Genomic DNA, 21830 nt, shown 5'->3' with positions numbered 1-21830 from the left:
TCGAGCTGTAACGATGACAATTCTTTTTATTATCAATATTGAGATTTATTCTATCAATAGCATGTCTCCTGATGACTCTGACATTGTTCCATTCGCATCTAAACCTCCCGCTACCTGGTAACTGTGGTAGCAGCTGAGCTTTTCGTTCTTCTAAATGATCACAATATTTAACAGGCTGCAAACCGCGAAAAGTGCATTGAGTGTGTATGGGGCCTTTACCAAAACCACATTAAGGCGAAGAAGGCGGTATGCGCGGAGCCAGCATAACATAAGCGCAAAATATTTAGGAAGTATCACTGGGCGGCGAAAAGCCGCCAAATAATGAACACTGCAAGCATGGAATGCAACGTTCTGACGAAAATAAAGCTGTAATAAATACAGCATAACACAAAGCCTTGTATTTAGCAAGTTATTTTATTTTCGGACGGCGCAACGCGTTCGGTGTCCCAAGGTGCTTTCACATACTAACAGATGGCGTCACATTCCGCATCTTAAAAGCTTGAAACATGCTTGACGTCATTAGCTGCTTTCGGGGTTCTGCATAAAATTGCACTCAGCCGTTTGCTTTTCTGTGTCACCGGTAGCCTCGCTCACTAGCCTGATTGGCTGACGTACCACAGGGCATGCTTACTCTTCTCCGTCTTTAAAGGCGCGTTATGACACCTGAGCCGTTTTCTTTGCTCTGTAAGCGGCTATTTAAAGCCACCCACAGAGACAAAAACTAGCCTTTCTATTTCCACTCCTCTTTCGTCTACTTAAAAACGATGTTGAAAACGAGGTGCCAGTAAGCATTTGTAAGTACAGACTTAAGGGGTATAAGACGCCGGAAGCAAAGATCAAAAGACGTGGCGTGGACAACTGTGGGTGACGGCAATTTCATTGAAGGCTATTGAAAAGAGGGCAGTTTTTTGCGCATTGGTATAGCAAATAGCTTCTCTTTAAATCATCAAAAATATTTCTAACTTTGTGACAGGTATGTACGGCCTTGACTCCTGTGTGATCCTAAGCGAAGTTTTGGTGAAGTGGCTAAGAATAGGAGTTAGGAGCATCTCATTTTTATAACTTCATGAGGTCAGCACCTGTACACTAGGGCCACTGGAGTGCCTGAAGTGGCCCACAAGCGCCGCACAAAAACGGCGCTAGATCGAAACCAATTGCTACATATCCTAGGAAGAACACTAATAAATGACAAAGCACGGTGAGTAACCGACAATTAACCGAACTGGGGTTTAGGCGAGGTTAGTGCGCAGCCAGTACAAACGCTTATCTCTCCTAGCACAGGCCTTGTTATCGGCAAAACACACGGCACCGCTAGTGCTGGAATAGCAGACGCTACGTGCACTTTTGGTTGCAAAGCAACCATGAGTTGAACAACAGCTTGTACAACAAGTGTCAGAGCGAAGCCCCAGAAAACGACACAACTTCCTAGGTGTGCTCTCACAAGGCACAGAGAAGGATCGATTATTCGTTATAATTTGTGCCAGACACCTAACACTAGTTACACTGCAGATATCAATCTCAGCTTGTTCCCGTGACGGACAAACGTGCGTAGCGCGGCCTATTGGTAACGCGTCTGGTTCGCTACCCATTTTATATTGCTTGAAATTGCGCCAAAAATCTTTTAAAAATTTTCTTTTGAACAATACTTATGCAATGAACTGAAACTGTTATAGAGGTGGGACAGTTTCTATTTCGTGTTGCTGGTTGGTTGGTTTGGTTGGTTTGTGGGGTTTAACGTCCCAAAGCAACTCAGGCTATGAGAGACGCCGTAGTGGAGGACTCTGGTAATTTCGACTACCTGGGGTTCTTTAACATGCACTGACATCGCACAGCACACGGGCGTCTTGCTTTTCGCCTCCAACGAAAAGCTGCCGCCTAGGCCGGGATTCGATCCCGCGTCCTTGGGAACAGTAGTCGAGCGCCGTAACCACTGCGCCACCCCGGCGGGGTATTTCGTGTTGCGTTTCATGTTTCTGTCCACTCATCACCCCACGTTTACTCTTGAGGGTCGTGGGATGTGTAATATTCCCTAGCTAGTTCAAGTGGCTTTGACGTGACTGTTTCGGGATGCTGTCGAGTTTGGTTGTCGGTGAGCCATTTAATGACTTTACATTTAAACTAGGCAAAGTACATCGTTGTTTCTCGCACCTGGTTTTGAAATAAAAAGCATTCATTTTTACCTGCAGAAATCAAGGCAACGAGATAACACTATAAAACGTTTTCTTTTCGTTCTCGTGAAGGCAAGGTTAAAGAGATCATTCATATTTTCTCCTACTTCCATTTTCGCACCTTTTAGTTCCAGCCTCTTGCACGCGTTACCGCATCACAAGTTCCTTATGCTTCCATTTGTGAACCACTCACCCTGTGGCGGTCTCAGTCACACCGTAGGCGTAGTATGAGTAGTACTTGACGAAGTCCCTGCGTGCGAATTCCACCAGTTCTGCCGCTGCGTCTTTCATCGGAGTAACGGTCACACCCTCGCTCTCTGCGAGCTTCTCAAAGTGACTAGAGAAGCTTGTGGCCCGTGTAGCCTGCAAAAAGCAGTTTCGTCCGCGAAAGTGAACGCTGCTCTTTAGCTCGAGGTTTGTCACCGAGGGTGGTGGCTTTTTGGAGAGCAGGCTCACGGTCCAAAAAGGTAGCCAGAACAGCGTCACCGTGCCTAGCCATCCGATCAGGATGGCCAAAGGCGACCGCGACCAGTACAGGAACCGGTTGCTCAGTAGGCCTCGCACTCGCTGCGCCGAGTTGGGAAAAGTGGCCAATCCCGTGCACGCGGCAACGTCGCCTGCCGGGGAATCTGTGTAGCGTCAAGACAACACGTGCCCGAAGCTTTAGACGAAGAGAGCTTAATGCTGCGCCATCCTTGCAACAGAAGAAAACTTTACGTGTCTGGCAACAATGCGAAACATAAAGAAAGATGGCGGTTCCATCTAGGTTCACTGCGGTACTTTTGTTCGATTCTCTGGTTTGATTCCTCGGTTGGACTGCGGAATCTGTGATTTGCCGAAAGCGAGCGGACTGCGTTAGCTAGCCACTTATGATTTATTGTTCTGAACAATTACACTGGCGTTTACATCGAAATTACAGCCCTGTGCAGTTCACTCCGCACAGATGTCCGGTTTGCAGCGCCAACTTGCACACGTTATTCTGTTGTAAAAGCTGCGCTCATGTACTCTTTGACCAAAATAAGTGCGAAGCGTGATAGAGAAGGTGAACAGCTGCTTACCGAGAAGAATGTAAGCACTCTAAAGTCGTTTTCCGCCTGGAGTACGTTTCGACAAATTACTCTGCCCCCCTCTCTCCCTTCCTACGTAGTATAGTTCGCCTTATGTACCGAATGGTCACCAGTGAGCTCTGAGAGGGCACACCGCATAAAAAATTTCGTCACTTTTTCATTAGACGATACTATGAAGCAAATAGCGCTATAGCGGAAGGAAGTTGGGGCACTGGCGGAAAAAATAGGCCGGTTCATTGCGACCAAACACGGCATTGCGAAATTTTTGTCATTGCGACGTGCTGAGTAAAATATGAGATTTGTGTATATGTGTGAGCGCGCATGTATACACACATTTGTGTGCATGAATTTATAACGTATTTTATATATTACTACACAAATAATCGTTACTTTGCAATCACTTTTTTCACAGCTCTTGTTTTTTATAAAATTGTCGCCAGCATGAGACCCGAAGCTATCGCTGATGTGCCTTGTCGACCTCGTCTCGCGGGGTGTCTTGGTAACTTCAATGCATTTCTTTTAGGTGCTAACATATTCAGTGCAGAAAAATTCAAGGCACATTCAATCGGCACCATTCTGTACACGATGCAAAAGCGTAACGGCTCCCGTGTGCAGCTCGCTATGCGGAGTCATGTTCGCGTACTCTTCGCTGACTTAATATTCCATTTATTGACTGTGTTATGGCACACATACGCTATATGACATACATTCACAAGCCATAAAAGGGCCACCTAAAATGAATTTAACGCCTCGCTTTACACAATCCGCCAAAACAGGCTGCAAAATGCATTGGGGTAGCTTGCTTGACTCGGAATGTATGGGCAGAATGTTCGATTTCCGCCTTAAAAGGTACCAGACTGGTAAGCGCCAGATTGAGGTGGAAATCAAGGTCATATTCGTGCCTGCAAAATCTATCACCTGATAGAGGCATACTCGTGATTCTCTCCTACAATGCCGAAAACACCGAGGCTGAATGTTGCCCTTAACAGATGATTAAACATTCTCACTTTTAGTACTACACCCCACTTGGCGCAAACTGAACGAAACCTCTGTACCGTGCCACAGCCGTGCCCTCCTTAAATTTCTATCATACGCTTCCTCGTTTCGGCTTTCAACCGCTTCCCAGATCATTAATAGGTGTGTCCCCCAATCCGCCACGTTTAATTCTTGACGCTCTGTTGTGCACTTCAGTGGTCTCTGTTTAACATTCTGCTTTAACCCTTGAAGTTCTTCACGTATCATCACCTTCTAGATGTGCATTCTTCACCCGCCACCCTGACCTCATTCTTAACGATAGCCACTAACCTTCACTCACTAGACCAAACATTGAGTTTCACCCTCTCTTCTTTCTTTCTAAATGTGGAGAATTGACCTCCATCTCTCACGTGGTATCCATAGCAGGAACCACTGTGTCCTCCTGCTACCTGAACCTGCTGGCAGGTGGCCGGTAGCGCCTATTACGCAGAGGACAACGACGAAGACGTGCAATAAAGAAAGGCCGCTTTAGAGCTACACTCGAAAAAGCGTTCCGCCGCGTTTATAGTCATTAGGGATGTTTAAAATATTGGCCCCTTGTACCAATCACCTCCACCCGCCAGCGAAGCCAGCATGCTGTCAATGCCGTTCTCTCCTATCCGAAGGTAATGTGTGGGACAAGACTTCTTTCCCTGATGTCGTAGTGATTTATGGGGAAAACTAAACAGACCGCGTCCTCACTCCGCGTCATTAGGAGGCTAAAAAAGTACTATTTGGTGAGTCATCGGTGATTCAAAGCAATAACTCTTCCCGATACTTTTGCATAGCGGAAAAGTGTCAATGGAAAGCCACGCAGTAAGAAGAAATGTAAAAATATGCGTTCCGTACCGGTTGCTAGTCGGGTTCCAAGCAAGTAAATTATTGCCTCCCTCTCTTTATTGCTTACATATCTAACACAAAGGAAAATTTGAATGAGCCCTGAAGCTTATTTCACGGCGCACTAGGAGTAGGCTCTATTTCAAAAGGAATTAGCCAAAAAAAAGAAATGCGCGATATGGCGCTTGCACATAGATGAACCGCGAGCGTCACTTGCGTTAGGCGGCCCTCCAAAGCGAGATAAAGGTGTAACACTTCGTTGGAGGCACTTAGACCTCAAGTGTGGCAAGGCCAAAGCCTTTCCTGCGCCTCTTTGCACTCAATTGCCGCTTTTTCACTTATTTTTTCTTTTTCCTCTTTGCTCCTTTCTATCTTTTACTCTGTCTACTTTTCGATATTTTGGTTGCCTTTTTTTTTACAGTTTTTACTCTTCTCTATCCTTTACTAGTTTTTACATTTTTTACTCTTGAGCGACGTACGTCATTTCTATGTTGTAACGCAATGACGAAGCGTTTAAGGTTTGCAACGTTTTTGAATATCTTCTGCGCAGTTTTGACGTATTGTGCACAATTTCGGTGTTCGTGGCTGATGTGACGTCTGCTCGCTATATCGAATTCACTGGCTATTTTGATGCCGAATTGGCTTTATAGGTGTAATTAATTACCTGATTATTCCACATCAATGAATTTTTACATATAAAATGAGATTCCTGATCAGAAGCTTTGTCTGCAGAACGATAATGTGTACGGGCATGTGCACTACCCAGTCGAAAAAAACTACAGAAAATTTTCTGATGTTACGACAGAATTTCTGTGTGGTTTTTGACGGGAAACCTGTTGTGACAACAGAACATTCTGTAGTAACATCAGAAATTTCTGTAGTTACAACAAAAAAGTGCTACAGAACTACAGACAACAGAAATATACTACAGAAAAACTACAGAACTACAGGAAAGTACTACAGAACTATCGAAAAGCCTGATGGTTACGAAAGAACTACAGGATATTTTGTCGTATTTTTGACAAAGATCTGTAGTTTCTTTCGACTAGGTAGTGATAGCATAGAATACAAGATATTTATTCTCCAAATGCAGCCTAATGCACAAACAGCCTCTGTCAATAAAGAAAGAGAAACTCAACTTTCAGTGCTGTGCTGGAAACGTTTATATGTCTTTAAATGCGGGACCGAGGTTCCTTGCAGGTATTCTTTTGGCGTATACTCTTGGGACGTCGGTTTATTTTTGAGAATCAAGGCCGCCAGACTGTTATCCGCTTTAGACTCGGAAAAGGTAACCGCGTATCCTGCATAGTGGGGCTGATGTAGTATAAGTCGGAATATGCCCCTCTGTTTGCTCGCGCAAGTGATCAATTACCATTTCAGATATTGCGTTCTCTACATATTGCTACATATGCTTTATTGGCGCTCGCCCAAATCCCCAGAACAAAACCATACGTGGCTAGCTTTTGTTGACACGCAGCAAGCGAATTGGGAGAGGCAGAACTCAGAGAAAGGCTCTCGCATTCCCAGGAGATGGAGGCCTATAATACACCCATACTGTCTCTGTGGGCAGCATGCGCCAAACATAACAAGGACAACCGATGCAGCTCAATAGAGATACAAATTTTCTTAAATTTCTCACAAGCTCATGTGGGCATACGCCACACTGAGTACAAATATATTCATTCATGTTTCCTTGAAAAATTCGACACAAATGCATTTTCTGGCTATGGTAGAACAAGAGGAAGAGGACGATTTACGCGGTATGAAGGAGCACTGAACAAGGGTAAACGGGGTACGCCTCAGTTCGCTGGTCCAGCCAACGTTCCGACAAGTGGACTTGTCTCCCGCAGAATACGCATCTGATCTTTAAGGAACGGGGCCTCGATGCTATCGCACAGTTCTCATTACTTATAAAAAGTTCATATGTCCTCCAGTTTGAAAAGGACTCCGTGTTATGAGAATAGCACCGCAAAATATTTTTAGAAACGCTGGCAAAAAAGTCTTGGTGCTCATAGTAGTACGCTTTCGGATATATATATATATATATATATATATATATATATATATATATATATATATATATATATATATATATATATATATATATATCCATTCGTAGTAATATTTTACAGCACATTTCATTCACAGTTAAGAGAATAATGTTGTATGTGGTCTATCAAAAAATTGGCAGTGGCTTCGCTTGGCTAAGCCTGGTAATTGCGAAAGCAATAGCTATGGCTACGCCTAGCTTCACTGGTGGTGTAGCTAGTTGTGGTGCTTGTGGTTATGCACCACAACCACCTGTGGTTATGCAGTGATTCACTCTGGCCACGGCATATGATTCAACTATTGTTTATTGCGGGGTGCTACCTGGTATAACTAGTAGCGAGGCAAGGAGTGCCGTGGCTGCAACGATATACTTGGTTGTGGGTAAGGTTAAGGCAGAATGTAAAATTGCCGCTCTGGCACCGGCTACAACGGCATTCTTTACGCCAGCAGAAATGAAAGCATCCCTGGAGACTGGTTGGTTCCACCTGCCGCTAGGCCACCTCCTATAGTATCCAACGTTGCACCCCCGGCGGTACCTGTGGCTGCAGCCCCATAATTCGTCTTAGCTTTATGAGCATGTGGCACAAATGCAGCTCCGTCCGGCCGCAGATCAACGTTGGGCTTAACTCTCGGTGTGTAAGGGCGTACCCGAACCGGCGCCCCAAACGTCGTTCTAAACGGCCTCTTAACAGTCTCAGGGATGACGTCACTCCGGCTGTGGCGCTCCCTCACGGAGGGAGCGGGAGTTAGGCCGTGCGGCTGGTAGCTACCGCCACGCGAGCCGACGGCGCGAGTTGGTTATCCTGTTTTTGCGGCAGATGGGATGACGTCACTCCGGCTGTAGCGCCTCTCGTGGAAGGAGCGGGAGTTAGGCCGCGGTTGGTAGCTACCGCCTCGCGAGTTGACGGCGCGAGTTGGGGCCCCTGTTTTTGCGGCAGATGGGATGACGTCACTCCGGCTGTAGCGCCTCTCGTGGAAGGAGGGGGAGTTAGGCCGCGGTTGGTAGCTACCGCCTCGCGAGTTGACGGCGCGAGTTGGTTCTCCTGTTTTTGCGGCAGATGGGATGACGTCACTCCGGCTGTAGCGCCTCTCGTGGAAGGAGCAGGAGTTAGGCCGCGGTTGGTAGCTACCGCCTCGCGAGTTGACGGCGCGAGTTGGTTCCCCTGCTTTTGCGGCAGATGGGATAACGTCACTCCGGCTGTAGCGCCTCTCGTGGAAGGAGCGGGAGTTAGGCCGCGGTTGGTAGCTACCGCCTCGCGAGTTGACGGCGCGAGTTGGTTCCCCTGTTTTTGCGGCAGATGGGATGTCGTCACTCCGGCTGTAGCGCCTCTCGTGGAAGGAGCGGGAGTTAGGCCGCGGTTGGTAGCTACCGCCTCGCGAGTTGGGGCCCCTGTTTTTGCGGCAGATGGGATGATGTCACTCCGGCTGTAGCGCCTCTCGTGGAAGGAGCGGGAGTTAGGCCGCGGTTGGTAGCTACCGCCTCGCGAGTTGACGGCGCCAGTTGGGGCCCCTGTTCTTGCGGCAGATGGGATGACGTCACTCCGGCTGTAGCGCCTCTCGTGGAAGTAGCAGGAGTTAGGCCGCGGTTGGTAGCTACCGCCTCACGAGTTGACGGCGCGAGTTGGGGCCCCTGTTTTTGCGCAGCTGGGCTTGGCGGCGCGCCAAAAGTCACGCTAAAGGTCAATGGTAGCTACCGCCTCGCTACGCGAAGGGCTGAAAAGTGAAAGTAGTATTGCATTCACAATAAAAACTTTGTTATAACGTTTGTTGGACAGCATTCCGCCATTTTAAAGCTTCGTTGAGCTGAGCTTGTAACGTTTATTAAAGAACCTTCATGCCGAAATGAATCCGCTTGCTATTGTCGCAGAAAAGTGATCTAACAGACACCGTGGCTCTGTCATAAAGTTTCAAGAAGGACACAAGCTTACCCTCCTCCGAACGAGTCTCCACCACCTCACCCTGGTCCGCTGTCCAAGTCTTGTTGATTCTGAAAGGAAAAGAAATAAACCATGTCGTGGAGGATCTTTTGAGATGTCGAACATATAAAATATTAACGTATCAGTCACGAGATTTTGTGACTATAATTAGGCAGCGAAAAACGGTTTATAATGAACAAAAAGGTTCCCAAGAAACTTCCCTGGATTCTCGGTATAGCCGTTTCCAGTTGTTCGCACATGTCATATTAAACCAGCGTATTGTCTGCGCCTTTCGTGTCATTGTTTTCCTCTTCTGTTGTATTCTCGTGTAAATATATATAAACCAATGCTTGTACACCAAAGTACATATGCCTTAGAAGTATATTCCCCTGGAAGTTCTCACTATGGAATGGTTTACTCGAGTCGGTAGCATGACACACGCTAGTCTCTTACTTTCTCCTGTTACTATCGTCGTTTTCTTACGCATACTGCAAGTACAACGAGGCGTCGTATTGCTTCAGATTGTGAGGCTTGTCATTTCTTTCTCTACTAAGATTTCATCGCTCCCTACTGGAAAATAGCTTATTGATTGGAATGTTTTAAAAAATTTTTGCGGGAAATACTGCTCTGCTCACAATTTAAGGGATCTCGTTTCATGCAGAGAAAATACTCTTATTGAATCAGTGGTAGTTCGCTTACTGTAAGAACCTATGGTCACGAAATATATCAGAAAAATGAATACCCGAAACACCCTACATTTCTCACCTCAGAAAGTGAACTTCTTAGTTATTCTTCAAACATACAGCATAAAGTTTTGTATTTTGCTGCACATGCTGATGTCATAGGGCTTAGTGAGGTTAGGAGGCCGAATGAGGCATATACTGTACTGAAGGATGGGCATGTACTGTGTTATGGAGACTTACCGGACAGGCGAGAACTAGGAGTAGGTTTCCTTGTCATAAGTATATAGCGGGTAATATAGATGAATTCTATACTATTAATGAGAGGGTGGCAGGCATCGTAATCAGGCTTAATAAGTGGTGTAAACTGAAGATTGTACAGGCCTATGCACCTACATGTAGTTATGGTGACCAGGCAGTTGAAAGCTTCTAGGAAGATGTAGAATCGGCAATGCGAAAAGTAAAGACGCAGTATACTGTGCTAATGGGTGACTTCAATGCCAGGGTAGGGAAAAAGCAGGCAGGAGACCAGGCAGTAGGTGACTATGGCATTGGCTCTAGGAATAGCAAGGGGGAGTTACTATAGTTGAGTTTACAGAGCGCAATAACTTAAGAATCATGAATACCTTCTTCAGCGAACGGAAGAACCGGAAATGGGCATGGAAAAGTCCTAACGGGGAGACATAAATTAAATTGACTTCATACTCTGTTCAACCCCCGCCATTATTAAAGATGTAGAGGTAATCGGGAATGTGCGATGCAGTGACCACAGGATGGTGAGGTCCCGAATTAGCCTAAATCTGAAGAAGGAACGCAACAGATTAGTAAAAAAGAAACCCATCAACGAATTAGCGGTGAGGGGGAGGGCAGAAGAGTTCAGGATCTCGCTACAGAATAGGTACTCAGCTCTAACCGAGGATGGCGACATTGCTCTAGAAGCAATGAACAATACTTTCAGAGATATCATTACTGAGAGCGCTGTAGAAGTAGGTGGTAGGATAGTTAGAGAGGATACTGGTAAGTTGTCTAAGGAGACGAAAGATTTGGTTAAGAAACGCCAGAATATGAAAAGTTCCAATCCAACAGACCAGATAGAATTGGCCGAGATATCAAAGCTAATCAATAAGCGCAAGGTGGCCGATATAAGGAAGTATAACATGGAGAAAATTGAGCATGCTGTAAAGAACGGGGGAAGGCTTAAAGCGGTAAAGAAGAGATTGGGCATAGGCAAAAACCAGATGCATGCGATAAGGGACAAGTCGGGCAACGTCATCACGAATATGGATAAGATAGTCAAAGTAGCCGAGGAGTTCTATACAGATCTCTACAATAGCCAGAGTAGTCAGGACCGTAATGAGATGGGCGGTAGGGAAAAACACACGTTCCACCAGTGACAATGGACGAGGTTAAGAAAGCATTAGAAACTATGAAAAGGGGGAAATTAGCTGGAGAGGATCAGATAACTACAGATTTGCTGAAGGACGGGGGGGATATCGTGTTAGAAAAGCTGGCCACCCTGTATACGCAGTGCCTGGTGCCATGGACAGTACCGGAACCATGGAAGAATGCAAACATTGTCCTCATTCACAAGAAAGGAGACTCTAAGGACCTTAAAAATTACAGACCAATCAGCTTACTGTCTGTTACGTATAAGGTGTTTACTAAGGTAATCGCTAATAGAATCAGGACAACCTTAGACTTCAATCAAGCAAAGGATGAAGCAGGTTTTCGGAAACGGTACTCTACAATCGATCATATCCATACCATCAATCAGGTGATAGAAAAATGCTCGGAATATGACCAGCCCTTCTTATACATAGCATTCATTGATTACGAAAAAGCATTTGACTCCGTTGAAACTTCGGCGGTGATGCAGGTTGGTTGGTTGGTTGGTTCATAGGAAGGGAAAGGCGCAGTATCTGTCACACTTGCTCTGTGGACACCTGAACCGCGCCGTAAGGGAAGGGATGAGGGTGGGAGTGAAGGTGGATAGAGAGAAAGGGGAGCCGTAGTGGAGGGCTACGGAGTAATTTCGACCACCTGGGGATCTTTAACGTGCGCTGACATCGCACAGCACACGGACGCCTCTTCGTTTCGCCTCCATCGAAACGCAGCCGCCGTGGTCGGGTTCGAACCCGGGAACTCCGGCACAGTAGTCGGGCGTCTTACCACTGCACCACCCCGGCGGGGCATTGCGAAATCAGGGGGTAGACGAGCCGTACGTGAAAGTGCTGGAAGATATATATATATAGTGGCCGCACAGCAACCACAGTTCTGCATAAAGAAAGTAACAAAATTTCCATAAAGAAAGGTGTTAGGCAAGGAGACACGATCTCCCCAGTACTATTCACAGCTTGCTTAGAGGAAGTATTCAGAGACTTGGAATGGGAGCAGTTAGGGTAAGGGTATAGATGTAGAATACCTCAGTAAGTTGCGATTTGCTGATGACATTGCTTTGCTAAGTAACTCGGGGGGATGAACTGCAAATAATGATTGATGACCTAGGCAGGAAAAGTAGAAAGGTAGGCTTAAAATCAATATGCAGAAGACTAAGGTAATGTTCAACAGCCTCGGGAAGGAACAGCAGTTTACATTAGGCAGCGAAATACTGGAAATAGTAGGCGAATATGTCTACTTAGGACAGGTAGTAACCGCAGATCCGGACCATGAAAATGAAATAACAAGAAGAATAAGATTGGGATGGAGCGCATTTGGTAAGCACTCGCAGATTATGACTAGAAGCTTACCGGTATCGCTCAAGAGGAAAGTATACAACAGTTGCATCTTACCTGTACTAACCTATGGGGCTGAAACGTGGAGGCTAACCGAGAGGGTTCTACTTAAGTTGAGGACAACTCAGAGGGCTATGGAACGAAAAATGGTAGGCGTAACATTGAGATAGGAAGCGTGCAGAGTGGGTCGGAGAAATAACTCAAATTACCGACATTCTAGTGGAAATTAAGAAGAAATGGGCATGGGCAGGACATGTAGTGCGAAGGGAGGATAACCGATGGTCGCTTAGGGTAACAAACTGGATTCCAAGGGAAGGAAAGCGTAGCAGGGGGCGGCAGAAAGTTAGGTGGGTGGATGAGGTTAAGAAGTTCGCAGGGGTCAAGTGGATGCAGCTAGCACAGAACTGGGATAAGTGGAGAAATATGGGAGAGGCCTTCGCCCTGCAGTGGCTATAGTCAGGTTGGTGATGATGATGATGATGATGATGATGATGATGATGATGATGATGACAAAACATCCTCTAGATCTGGCTCCAATTTATGCTGGTTAACATTTAGAAAAAACGGGCAATCAAGGCGGCATGATTGAAATATGTATCTTTGTTGAATAATCTGAACTCTTGATAAGCGCCCCTGATACCTCAAGGCAAAATGCTTTTTTTTTATGAAAAGCAGCGAAACACACTTGGCCCTCACAATTGATATATTCTTGTTTTCATTGGCGGAATACGGACATGATGCATATCATGTAAATACCCCGGCATAATAGCACTCACTTCCGATGCACAGTGTTCGAACAATACTTGGAAGACTGTTTTATTAGAGCTCAGTGGAAAACGGTTTGAAAAATTCGAAAATGCATGAGCGGAATTTCGCGAAAGCGTTTCTTGTACTCTGCTCAATTTCATCGTGAAAAGTGTCGTTACAAAAGTATCGTTAACTAATCTCTCCGAAAACTACTTTGCTTCCTTACTCGAGTAATTTGCGTATTGGTGTGACCATCCCATTGCGAAGCCCTATAGGCACTGCAGGTGGTCGAGAAGGAAGACGGGCAAATCGGCGTCCGCTTTGGAACGGTTTATTTTGGGATATCGTGTACGTATGAAAAAATGAATGTACTTGTCGGTCGGCAAAGAAAAACATTTCCGTTACGTTCGATGGCATTCACAATTGAGGTGACAAATAAATTTTGCGATCAACACATGAAAGCGCCGATTAGTACTTTGAGTGTCCTGGGGACATTTTAGCGCGGCCAGTACCTTTTAGAAGAGATAAATCTGTCGCCCTCGATTCGAGGAGGAAAGAAGTGCTCGTTCACCGCAGGCGTGCGATTAAAAATTATGGGGGACACGTAAGCTTTCCCTTTTAGTTTATGATGCAGGACCGTAGGTTACCACCCCACATATATAAAGCACCACTTCCACCAAGCCGTGTAAATGTGTCGGCATGGCCTAAGGGTAACGTGAATGCAATAGCCCTGGCAGGCTGGTTCTGATATCCTCCCATAGGAAACAGGCCTGATTGGCAGCTCCTGCCAAAAGTTTCGCTACGGCGCAGTCACTCTGACGGCTCGAAGCCTGGAGTAATGTAGCCGTCGCTTCAATATAGTTGGCCCCAGTTTTACAGAATTTTACAGATAGCAATATTGTGCCCCCAAGTTAGAAAAAAAAACCGGTGGCGCAAAGGCAGCCAGTGCGTTCGGTGCACATGGTGACGGTCTTCAATACTGAAGAATGGAAGACATTGTTTTATGATCGAATGCATCATACACGAGTGAAATGATGAGCCTTAGCGGTTGATCATTTCCAAGTATTTAAAAGCTTTCTCTGGAATGAATCTGAATTGTTCTTTTACTTCTGCCCTTGTTTATGTGCTTAAGGTCACATGGCTCTGGCATACGTTCGTAAAAACTTCCATATTTCTAAGCCATTCATCGACAGATTAGAAGCTTTTTCATGGTGATATTGATACCTTCAATGTTTTTAAAAGTTTTCTCACATTCTCTAGATTTAAATTAAAAATTATAATTATTTATTATACTAGAGAAAAACCTCTTGAAGCGCTGATTTTATTTCTTACCTGTAACTTCGCCAACTCTACAACCATGGTGTCCTTAATTTTCTTCCCACATTGTCTGGGTCGAGTAATTTTTCTATTTATAATGTGCGTATGTTGCGAGAATATTGTGAGTGGCATAGCCGTTGTGACTATTTTCCCACATACGCTCCTTTTTTCTTGTCAGTTTCGAGTACTGATTTCTAGCTTCCTTATCAGGAATGCTTATTTTCCTCATCATGCATTTTCTTTCGCCAAGCCTTTCGCCATACCTTATAGCTGGCTTAAGCCTATCCGAGTTAATGTCAGGTGTTGCCGTGTTTGCCTGGTTGATGCTGGTTTTAAGTATAATTAGAGATCCAGACAAAGCTTGTCATTTAATCAGAAAAATGAATTCTAACTTGAACGTTATTCGTTGGTTTAAGGGGGATCAACTTTATTAATTTCAGCTAAAGTGGTTGTGGTATCAGTCCTTGCAAATTTGTTAGATTCACTTAACAACTATTCCTTGTATTTTTCCAGCTCATTCAGTGTTAGCTTTAGTAAACGGTTGGTTCGCCGGTTTCTGGATTTAACCTGCCAAAGCGACTCAGGCTATGAGAGATGCCACTGTGGAGGCTCCGACATCGCGACTACTTAGGTTTTTTAACGTGCACTGACACCACACAGCACATGGGCGCCTTCCTTTTCGCCTCCATCGGAAACCGCCCATCGCAGCAGGAATTCGATCCTGCATCCTAGAATTCGGCATTCGAGAGCCCTCTAGCCACTGAGCTACCTGACATCGCACCGCACACAGGCGCCTTTCTTTTCGCCTCCATAGGAAACCGGCTATCGCAGCAGGGATTCCATCCTGCATCCCAGGATTCGGCATTCGAGAGCCCTCCAACGACTGAGCTACCTGACATCGCACAGCATACGGGCGCCTTTTTTTGCCTCCATCGGAAACCGGCCGTCGCAGCAGGGATTCGATCCTGCATCCTAGAATTCGGCATTCGAGAGCCCTCTAACCACTGAGCTACCTGACATCGCACCGCACACAGGCGCCTTTCTTTTCGCCTCCATCGGAAACCGGCCATCGCAGCAGGGATTCCATCCTGCATCCCAGGATTCGGCATTCGAGAGCCCTCTAACGACTGAGCTACCTGACATCGCACAGCATACGGGCGCCTTTTTTTGCCTCCATCGGAAACCGGCCGTCGCAGCAGGGATTCGATCCTGCATCCTAGAATTCGGCATTCGAGAGCCCTCTAACCACTGAGCTACCTGACATCGCACCGCACACAGGCGCCTTTCTTTTCGCCTCCGTCGGAAACCGGCCATCGCAGCAGGGATTCCATCCTGCATCCCAGGATTCGGCATTCGAGAGCCCTCTAACGACTGAGCTACCTGACATCGCACAGCATACGGGCGCCTTTTTTTGCCTCCATTGGAAACCGGCCGTCGCAGCAGGGATTCGATCCTGCATCCTAGAATTCGGCATTCGAGAGCCCTCTAACCACTGAGCTACCTGACATCGCACCGCACACAGGCGCCTTTCTTTTCGCCTCCGTCGGAAACCGGCCATCGCAGCAGGGATTCCATCCTGCATCCCAGGATTCGGCATTCGAGAGCCCTCTAACGACTGAGCTGCCTGACATCGCACAACATACGGGCGCCTTTATTTGCCTCCATCGGAAACCGGCCGTCGCAGCAGGGATTCGATCCTGCATCCTAGAATTCGGCATTCGAGAGCCCTCTAACCACTGAGCTACCTGACATCGCACCGCACACAGGCGCCTTTCTTTTCGCCTCCGTCGGAAACCGGCCATCGCAGCAGGGATTCCATCCTGCATCCCAGGATTCGGCATTCGAGAGCCCTCTAACGACTGAGCTGCCTGACATCGCACAACATACGGGCGCCTTTATTTGCCTCCATCGGAAACCGGCCGTCGCAGCAGGGATTCGATCCTGCATCCTAGAATTCGGCATTCGAGAGCCCTCTAACCACTGAGCTACCTGACATCGCACCGCACACAGGCGCCTTTCTTTTCGCCTCCATCGGAAACCGGCCATCGCAGCAGGGATTCCATCCTGCATCCCAGGATGCGGCATTCGAGAGCCCTCTAACGACTGAGCTACCTGACATCGCACAGCATACGGGCGCCTTTTTTTGCCTCCATCGGAAACCGGCCGTCGCAGCAGGGATTCGATCCTGCATCCTAGAATTCGGCATTCGAGAGCCCTCTAACCACTGAGCTACCTGACATCGCACCGCACACAGGCGCCTTTCTTTTCGCCTCCGTCGGAAACCGGCCATCGCAGCAGGGATTCCATCCTGCATCCCAGGATTCGGCATTCGAGAGCCCTCTAACGACTGAGCTACCTGACATCGCACAGCATACGGGCGCCTTTTTTTGCCTCCATCGGAAACCGGCCGTCGCAGCAGGGATTCGATCCTGCATCCTAGAATTCGGCATTCGAGAGCCCTCTAACCACTGAGCTACTTGACATCGCACCGCACACAGGCGCCTTTCTTTTGGCCTCCGTCGGAAACCGGCCATCGCAGCAGGGATTCCATCCTGCATCCCAGGATTCGGCACTCGAGAGCCCTCTAACGACTGAGCTGCCTGACATCGCACAACATACGGGCGCCTTTATTTGCCTCCATCGGAAACCGGCCGTCGCAGCAGGGATTCGATCCTGCATCCTAGAATTCGGCATTCGAGAGCCCTCTAACCACTGAGCTACCTGACATCGCACCGCACACAGGCGCCTTTCTTTTCGCCTCCGTCGGAAACCGGCCATCGCAGCAGGGATTCCATCCTGCATCCCAGGATTCGGCATTCGAGAGCCCTCTAACGACTGAGCTGCCTGACATCGCACAACATACGGGCGCCTTTATTTGCCTCCATCGGAAACCGGCCGTCGCAGCAGGGATTCGATCCTGCATCCTAGAATTCGGCATTCGAGAGCCCTCTAACCACTGAGCTACCTGACATCGCACCGCACACAGGCGCCTTTCTTTTCGCCTCCATCGGAAACCGGCCATGGCAGCAGGGATTCCATACTGCATCCCAGGATTCGGCATTCGAGAGCCCTCCAACGACTGAGCTACCTGACATCGCACAGCATACGGGCGCCTTTATTTGCCTCCATCGGAAACCGGCCGTCGCAGCAGGGATTCGATCCTGCATCCTAGAATTCGGCATTCGAGAGCCCTCTAACCACTGAGCTACCTGACATCGCACCGCACACAGGCGCCTTTCTTTTCGCCTCCATCGGAAACTGGCCATCGCAGCAGGGATTCCATCCTGCATCCCAGGATTCGGCATTCGAGAGCCCTCTAACGACTGAGCTACCTGACATCGCACAGCATACGGGCGCCTTTATTTGCCTCCATCGGAAACCGGCCGTCGCAGCAGGGATTCGATCCTGCATCCTAGAATTCGGCATTCGAGAGCCCTCTAACCACTGAGCTACCTGACATCGCACCGCACACAGGCGCCTTTCTTTTCGCCTCCATCGGAAACCGGCCATCGCAGCAGGGATTCCATCCTGCATCCCAGGATTCGGCATTCGAGAGCCCTCTAACGACTGAGCTACCTGACATCGCACAGCATACGGGCGCCTTTTTTTGCCTCCATCGGAAACCGGCCGTCGCAGCAGGGATTCGATTCTGCATCCTAGAATTCGGCATTCGAGAGCCCTCTAACCACTGAGCTACCTGACATCGCACCGCACACAGGCGCCTTTCTTTTCGCCTCCATCGGAAACCGGCCATCGCAGCAGAGATTCCATCCTGCATCCCAGGATTCGGCATTCGAGAGCCCTCTAACGACTGAGCTACCTGACATCGCACAGCATACGGGCGCCTTTATTTGCCTCCATTGGAAACCGGCGGCCGCAGCAGGGATTCGATCCTGCATCCTAGAATTTGGCATTCGAGAGCCCTCTAACCACTGAGCTACCTGACATCGCACCGCACACAGGCGCCTTTCTTTTCGCCTCCATCGGAAACCGGCCATCGCAGCAGGGATTCCATCCTGCATCCCAGGATTCGGCATTCGAGAGCCCTCTAACGACTGAGCTACCTGACGTCGCACAGCATACGGGCGCCTTTTTTTGCCTCCATCGGAAACCGGCCGTCGCAGCAGGGATTCGATCCTGAATCCTAGAATTCGGCATTCGAGAGCCCTCTAACCATTGAGCTACCTGACATCGCACCGCACACAGGCGCCTTTCTTTTCGCCTCCATCGGAAACCGGCCATCGCAGCAGGGATTCCATCCTGCATTCCAGGATTCGGCATTCGAGAGCCCTCTAACGACTGAGCTACCTGACATCGCACAGCATACGGGCGCCTTTTTTTGCCTCCATCGGAAACCGGCCGTCGCAGCAGGGATTCGATCCTGCATCCTAGAATTCGGCATTCGAGAGCCCTCTAACCACTGAGCTACCTGACATCGCACCGCACACAGGCGCCTTTCTTTTCGCCTCCATCGGAAACCGGCCATCGCAGCAGGGATTCCATCCTGCATTCCAGGATTCGGCATTCGAGAGCCCTCTAACCACTGAGCTACCTGACATCGCACAGCACATGAGCACCTTTTCGCCTCCATCGGAAACCGGCCGTCGCAGCAAGGATTCGATCCTGCATTCTAGGGTTCGCCACTCGAGCGCCCTCTAACCTCTGAGCTATCGCGGAGTGACAATTAAGTATACGGGTATCCATACAGCCTCGAGTTTTAGTATAATTAGAGAAAAATAACAAAATAGCTTAGTGTTAAGAGTGGCTTTTTTTTTCGACATTGCCGTGTTTGCCTGGTTGAAGCTGTCGTAAGGAAAATGTGGGATGCAGACAAAGTTTCTTTTGTAATCAGAAAAATAATTTATACATTAAACTCTTTGCTGTGTAAGTTGTTCAACTTTACTAATTTTCATTAAAGTGGTAGGGGAATCAGGCCTTGAAATTTTAATAAAGACTCACCAACAGCTGTTTTTAGTATGCTTTCTAGATTATCGTTTGGTTTATCATACAGGTCCCACAATATGCCAGTTTAAGTCTAATTATAGAAGAATAACAAAGTAGCTTAATATGCTAGGAGTGGCATTTTTCAGATTATGTCTTAAACAGCACAATTTGCGAAATACCGAAGAGCAGATTTTGTTTATGTGCGAGGTCTATGATATATTGCTCGCTATGTTTACTACAAGTTATTCATATTCTTATTCTGGTTAAGAGAAGACGAGCCTAATTTATACGTGTAGTGATACCGTACGGTGTTTCGGGTGATTGGCATATAGACACAGCGTCCAGAACGTGCGCCATCCGTCACACCATTTCAAAGCGTTTTTCAAATCCAAGTTGTTCTTCAGATCTTTTTGATTGTCTTTATTTGCATTTTTCTCTCTAGAGAGCATAATCTTAGGCGAGTATACAGAGATGACTTAACAACATCAACAATATTTTTGATATACAAAAAGAACAGCCGAGGACACACTACACTTCCCTGTGGAGCATCTGAGAAAACTGGAAGAGGGCGTTAACATTGCTCACCCGCCTAAACAAATTAACTGCGGTTTTTAAGTATGAATTTATTCATATTACTCCGATATCTGGAATACTCCTTTATTTCAGATTTACAATCAATTATCACGACGAGCTTTGTCTAACGCATTGATAAAATCCACATATATTACAGCGATTATGCCTTTGTCGTCTATAGAGAAAGAAAAAAATTTATCGATGTAATCAGTTGCGTTTCCGTCGAAAAGCCTTTTTTGGGCATGCGCAGGAAGATAGCATGAATTTTTGTTTCTTAATAGTTCAAGCAGTGTGCCAATATATGTCTTAATAGCGTACAGCACAGTGACGTCAGTGTAATGGGACGGTAGTTAAGTAAAAGAAGATGGTCTCCTTTTTTATAAAGCCGAACAATCCGGACTGTCTTCCGAACAACAGGTATTTTTCCTATTGAAACTTAACGTATCAGTTTCAAGGCCTGCTGCGCCTGGATACGCGGTGGTTTTCAATAGGTACGATGTTTTCTCCGGCCTGGCGTTCGGCTCTTTTAGGGTGAAATCTTTGCGAGAAGGGTTATCGGTACAAACCGTTGCGCTCATGGGCCAGTGGTTAGTTCCTTAGTCAGACAAACTTAAATCCATTTCGTGCAGTAGAAAACCTTGCGTGTTGGGTTGGGTTGTGGGGTTTAACGTCCCAAAGCGACTCAGGCTATGAGAGACGCCGTAGTGGAGGCCTCCGGAAATTTCGACCACTTGGGGTTCTTTAACGTGCACTGATATCGCACAGCACACGGGCGCCTTGCTTTTCGCGTTTCGTCCGTCTCATCCTTAATTAAACTGCTCTGACATGGATGCGCGCTTTCATTTCGCCCTCTTCAAAAGGCAGGCATCAGCCCCGGGGTAAATTAGACGTCCATAAGTTGAACAGCCGCGCTCACTGAGCACAGAGCAAGAGCGAATGTTTTCGCCAATAGAAGTATAGAAGTTCTATTGTGCATAACCAGATGCCACAACAATTTGTATTAGTTTGTCTCGGAACGGTGTGTTCGTTGAAAACACCGGTCTGTTCTGCTCTTTTGGGTCAATTGTCTTAAAAAAAAGAACGAATGTTTTCGCCAAGAGGCGTATAGAAGTTCTATTGTGCATAACCAGATGCCACAACAATTGGTATTAGTTTGTCTCGGAACGGTGTGTTTGTTGAAAACACCGAAGGTCTGTGCCGCTCTTTTGGGTCAATTGTCTTAAAAAAAAAAGAACGAATGTTTTCGCCAATAGGCGTATAGAAGTTCTATTGTGCATAACCAGATGCCACAACAATTCGTATTAGTTTGTCTCGAAACGGTGCGTTTGTTAAAAACACCGAAGGTATGTTCCGCTTTTTCGGGTCAGTTGCTTAAAAAAAAAGAACAGACCGCGATTTTCACAAAACGAAGTGTTTTGAACCCGCAACACAAAATCAAAAAGAAAGAAACTTAAGCGTACTTGATATATGCGTCCGCCATGGTAGCCACGGTGACACCGAAGCTCTCGATTCCTAAACGCTCTCCATCTTTCTCCAGTGCACGGAACATGTCAGCAAAGCCTGTGTGTTGAATGGTCTGCAGCGAAATGGTGACGCCGCCTTGCTTCACGTTTTTGATAATCGCCTCCGGCGCTGTCTTCCTCACCACCTCCAGCAAGTTGTCCAGTACAAACGTCTCGGCATCCGTGTTGACGTCTAGTGTGTAGCCAACGCCTGCATTTCCACACAAAAAGTTGCCATGTGCCCAGTATTTCTTCAAGACGCGTTCAAAATTCTTTTAATAAGC

At 47.1% G+C, this 21830-nt stretch overlaps 1 protein-coding gene across 1 annotated transcript in view; it reads right to left on the bottom strand.

Annotated features, from left to right (window-relative positions):
* Positions 1 to 21830, bottom strand: part of LOC146181409 (phospholipid-transporting ATPase ABCA3-like) — an 82818-nt gene that overhangs the window by 23927 nt on the left and 37061 nt on the right. The window contains exons 7-9 of the mRNA XM_084575783.1: positions 21505 to 21757; positions 9064 to 9122; positions 2362 to 2797 (exon numbers count right to left, since the gene is read on the bottom strand). Of these exons, the coding sequence (XP_084431909.1) occupies positions 2362 to 2797; positions 9064 to 9122; positions 21505 to 21757 (748 nt within the window). The remainder of the gene's footprint in view (positions 1 to 2361; positions 2798 to 9063; positions 9123 to 21504; positions 21758 to 21830) is intronic.

This window comes from Amblyomma maculatum, chromosome 8 (assembly GCF_055883805.1).
Source record: "Amblyomma maculatum isolate TAMU_Amacu chromosome 8, ASM5588380v1, whole genome shotgun sequence".
In the NCBI taxonomy this organism is placed as follows: domain Eukaryota; kingdom Metazoa; phylum Arthropoda; class Arachnida; order Ixodida; family Ixodidae; genus Amblyomma; species Amblyomma maculatum.
The sequence above is the reverse complement of the archived record's forward strand: the minus strand, read 5'-3'. Positions and strand labels throughout refer to the sequence as shown.